The sequence below is a fragment of the Vollenhovia emeryi genome, unplaced genomic scaffold, assembly GCF_000949405.1.
Source record: "Vollenhovia emeryi isolate VEMERY1.0 unplaced genomic scaffold, V.emery_V1.0 DF941684.1, whole genome shotgun sequence".
Taxonomy (NCBI): Eukaryota; Metazoa; Arthropoda; class Insecta; order Hymenoptera; family Formicidae; genus Vollenhovia; species Vollenhovia emeryi.
Genome location: NW_011964682.1, coordinates 222 through 4,805, shown reverse-complemented (window position 1 = coordinate 4,805; position 4,584 = coordinate 222). Strand labels below are relative to the sequence as shown.

General features: G+C 30.5%; 2 protein-coding genes across 2 annotated transcripts; both read left to right on the top strand.

The window, feature by feature from the left end:
- Positions 1-155: 155 nt before the first annotated feature.
- Positions 156-979, top strand: LOC105570857 (odorant receptor 85b-like). Its single transcript, XM_012028307.1, has 4 exons — positions 156-247; positions 370-512; positions 607-739; positions 825-979. Exons 1-4 carry the CDS (start codon positions 188-190, stop codon positions 897-899), a joined length of 411 nt encoding a protein of 136 aa, XP_011883697.1. The 5' UTR covers positions 156-187; the 3' UTR covers positions 900-979.
- Positions 980-2,379: 1,400 nt separating this feature from the next.
- LOC105570856 lies at positions 2,380-4,219 on the top strand. Its single transcript, XM_012028306.1, has 4 exons — positions 2,380-2,733; positions 2,907-3,026; positions 3,296-3,413; positions 3,725-4,219. Exons 1-4 carry the CDS (start codon positions 2,590-2,592, stop codon positions 3,988-3,990), a joined length of 648 nt encoding a protein of 215 aa, XP_011883696.1. The 5' UTR covers positions 2,380-2,589; the 3' UTR covers positions 3,991-4,219.
- The last annotated feature ends 365 nt before the right edge of the window (positions 4,220-4,584 follow it).

The window sequence follows — 4,584 nt, the reverse complement described above, 5'->3', positions numbered from 1 at the left end:
ATATAACATCTAATCGTCAACGCTAAAAATAGCAGAATTTAATAAACTGCCATTTTTTAAATTAAATATGTCTAAAAATCCTTGCAAAAAAGGCTGAGCGCAAGGCCAAAATATTATTTTTACGAATGAAAATTAATACATATTTCGTTGTTAAAGTTCAGCCAATATTCTAACGAACAGTTTTTCGATGTTCTATATCATGTTATTAGTATGTTCTGTGGCTTTGATGAGTCTTAGTTTCTGCAATGTAAGTGTAAATGCAAACGAACAGAATATTATATCATTTATTGGAAAAAATTATTTATTATGATGATATACAAATATAAAATTACAGAAGTTATAAAATTAATAAATAATATTCGATTCAAGGCAATTAATGCATTAACATCCTGGGAAAAATTGGAAATATTTCTAAGCAGTGCAGTGATATTTATAGAATTATATTGCGTTTTCCTGGGAAATTATGTTGGTCAGAACATTATAGATAGCAGCACTGCCATATCTCAAGCGACGTAAGTAAACACATTTGATTATTTAATAATATCATTTAATCAAATATATTAATTTGTATTAATTGCTGTATATGTGTATTTGTGTATGTAATAGATATAATGCACATTGGTACGCTGCGCCATTATGTATGCAAAAGTTAATACCACTCATAATACAAAGAAGTAACAAACACAGTGTTTTAACAGTTGGAGTTTTATTTGACGCGTCGTTAGAAGGTTTTGCTACGGTAAGGAATATTGCCGGTAATATAATTTTGATGAATTCAATGACAGAAAGAGATTGTAAATATTTATTAGTCATAGTATTTATAGCTTCTAAGTACGTCCATATCCTATGTTATGGTTCTTCAATCCATGGGAACACACACCGAAAGCGAAAAGAAGTAATAATTACGTTTTAGGTATTCGAGTTATAGGTCTAGGATATGTACAGTACATTTTACATGTACTTTTCTACATATTCAGTAATAAATTAAATCAAACCAAATAATAATGTAATACATTTTTTAAAATTATTGTTATTATGCCATAGATTAAGACATGTTTTTGGATTACATTTTATCTTCCTTTTCCATTATTAACAATAATATCAACTAATCATATCTTCCCAATGTAATTTCTCTTTTTCGGAGCAGATATTTAATATGATCTATTTTCAATATTTTTTTCAATATAACATAATATGATGAAGCGCTAAATATGTAATGCTTACAATTTAATGTCGCCCACATGATTCAACATTTCAATAGCCTGAGTGCAAATAAAGACTCACTAGCCAACCTCGAGGGAAACTCAACAAGGCGTCCGCGTGAGAAGAGGATATTTCGGAAGAGGAAAAACTACTTCCTGAGAAATAGGGCCCAATCTGGGTCACTCTAACCAAACCTCACATCTCCTATAGAGAGCGCAAGCTTGACTAACATTTTTGCAAAGCGCATTCGGGCATGAAAAATTAATCCAAAAAACTGTAAACCGACAAATATAAGTCGTTTCAAAAGTTTCGTCGACTTCTTTTCGAGCGAACTTGCGGAACCAGAGAGCTTTCAAATTGGTAACCTCAACGTGATCTAGATACGCCACCTTATGGAGCCAATCATCTCTTACAAGAGACTTGTATATACTTCTTTCAGTATAGGGACACGCTGTGTCACTGCGCGGCGTTCGGGTGCGAATTTACACCTGAATTACGCAGCCATAAGCGACAGTTATATGTACGCACGTGAGTACGCTACACATGTACGTGCGTCACGCACAATTTCATAAACTTCCGCTGTACTCTGTAAGCGCCTTTGACACTATTCCCCACGCGCATCGATATTTCTTTCAGCTGAAGGATGAAGTTCTCCTAATTAGATGAATCGTTACACAACAATCATCGCGATAACAGGAATAATAAAGAGCAACATCTACCGATTGGAGAAGTAATGGAACGGTGCATTGTTGAACACACATTGAAAGGGTAATAAGAAATGGAGAGGTAATCAATACGTACCTTCTCCTTATACATGAACAATGACACATGTTATAATCTGAATTTTCCACACTTCTGCAAAACATTGGTTGCATTACTGCACTGTTATATGCAAATTTTTTAATTCAAATTTTAAATTCATTAATAGACACAAAATATGAAAAGTGTTGCTATTTTACGTAGAAGAAAGTCGATGCGCGTATCATAATAAAGTGATGGTTAGGTATAATAATATAAAATGGTGATAGTTACCCGTAAAACTTATAGTGTTTGACATAAAAAGACATCTATTTTTAAAGAAAAAGTATACGATGTACTTTGCTAATTTTGGTAATACCATTTCTATTGACTTATTCGTTTTATAGTCGAGGGGGGAGAAAATCGAGGAAATTTAGTCTTTATTTGCTACACACACCTATTTCCCCCGTGCCGGTGCTTTATGCATTTTTTACATCTGCTATTTATCCTACGGTAAATTGAACCTTTACAATTATCTTATGAGTCTAAGAAAGAAAAATTTATCGTCTACCTAAATTCGATACATGGAGGGGGAAACACAGGTTTGCAGCGTTAGGCCTGACATACGCATTTCAGCTTTCGTGGAAGATGGACTTGGGTGGAGAACGGTATTATAAGCTGAGTAGAATTCTTCTGTCGAGTCTCGGTCTGTGGCCTGATGACATTTCAACTTTCAAGAAAGTACAAATAATGTTTTATCAAACGTTATTCATATCCTTCCTAATATGTCAGGTATTCAATTTCTTATTCCATATGTATTTTACTTATTTAAATAACTGTTTATGCCAAGTCGTTGTGATATAACAATTGACAAGTCCCTATAATATTAAATAAATACAGTTTTATTTAAATTAATGTTTGTTTACATTTTTGCTATAATCTTTCAATAAGGTTACTGCTTTCAGTGCATTCCATTATTTATAAAACAGTACAGCATCGTGTGTATTATTAAAATGTTGTCATATATTATTATGACTTGTGTATCTATTCTGACGTATAACACATGTCTGCTACTCAACGATAACGTAAGTGTTCACTTGGTTTTATAGTATTTGAAATTCTGTTCATATTCAAATTTTTTGTTAAAATAATATTTTTTATCGATTTTAGTTTTTCTATTTCCAATTTTACTTAACATCGTATGACATACAATAATTATTTAATAAATTAAAAAATATTGAATTAAATATTATTAAAAAATATTACAATTACGTGAAAATATAAAAAAGTATCCCATAGGACACATAATTCCCCTAAAAACTTACAGAATAAAATAATTTATTTGTGATCATAGATCAAATATATCTTCGATAGAATTCAATACGATTGGAATATGTTAAAAGCTCAGGCAGAATTGGAAGTTTTACGAAAATATGCAAACGGAACAAACTTCTATATAATCTGTATTTTTCGTAAGAAACAAAATCAAATGTCAATCGTATCAATCAAGTCCTTTTCCTAGTATATTATTTTTTGTGAATGTTAATTTAGTTTATAAGCATTACACATTATATTCATATCATTTATATTCGAATGTTTTAAAAAGTTATGTAAAATTTTTTACAATAATAACATGTTTAGATTAATGTCAATAGTATTAATCTAATATCTGTTGTATTTTTTCTCTGTATTTCTTATACTTTTTTAGTAAAATATAAAATATATTACTCTTTTCATACTACGTCCACTACATGTTGACTTTATCATGATTTATTTGCTTCAGTTACGAGTACGAGCACTTCGTTGGGATTAGTTATAATAAGTTGTTTTCCCCGTGTACTTGATGTGTTTATACCAATGAATGAATCACGTCCGCTACAACTGATAATTACTCTGGAATACTTTGTCGACGAAGAAACATACTTTTTCGCTATTTTGACGCATATGTTCTTAACTTTTTATGTTGGTTGCAGTACAATAGTAACTATTGTAGCAGTGCATCTAATATACATTTCGCACATTTGCGCTTTGTTTAAAATCGCCAGGTAAAATAAGAATCTTAAATATCTCGAAAAATTACAGGAAGTCAAGGCCAAGAGAGTCAAAGTAAATACATTAAAATGTGTTTGCTATAAATAATTGACATCGCAAATTTGACATCGCATAAAACAATAGAAATCTTTAAAATAAGATACTGAAAATAGGAATAGACAATAGACAAACGTTTAGAACAGTTCCTTTAAACATCTTCGGCGTAAAAGATAAAAAAATCCAGTATATTTAGTATGAAGTAATAAATGTTATAAGTTAAAATAATTAAAGAAAGAAAGACATATAAAACGTATTATAGTTATACATTTTAATACATGTTAATCAGTCTAATTAACAAAATTACAATAGGGTAAGCTATACAATTAAAATTAAAAATATAAAGTGGCAGCAGAGATGAACGCTGATGTTTAGACATCTTAGAATCGTAAAACGGCCGAATAAAACGGTAAGAAAAAACGTTGCGATATGTTAACTAAAAAAAATTAGGTATAAATGTGAGAATGAGAGGAAATAATGGTCTGATTTATTCTGGTTATAAACATGTTATTAAAGATATCGCCGTTTTTATTCTTTCATGCGATGCGATTAAAT

Coding starts and splice junctions, on each gene's coding strand:
- LOC105570857 (XM_012028307.1), top strand. CDS start 188: ATGTTCTATATCATGTTATTAGTATGTTCTGTGGCTTTGATGAGTCTT. Junction 248..369: donor TGAGTCTTAGTTTCTGCAAT/GTAAGTGTAAAT, acceptor ATTCGATTCAAG/GCAATTAATGCATTAACATC. Junction 513..606: donor ACTGCCATATCTCAAGCGAC/GTAAGTAAACAC, acceptor TGTATGTAATAG/ATATAATGCACATTGGTACG.
- LOC105570856 (XM_012028306.1), top strand. CDS start 2,590: ATGGACTTGGGTGGAGAACGGTATTATAAGCTGAGTAGAATTCTTCTG. Junction 2,734..2,906: donor TATCCTTCCTAATATGTCAG/GTATTCAATTTC, acceptor TACTGCTTTCAG/TGCATTCCATTATTTATAAA. Junction 3,027..3,295: donor GTCTGCTACTCAACGATAAC/GTAAGTGTTCAC, acceptor TTGTGATCATAG/ATCAAATATATCTTCGATAG.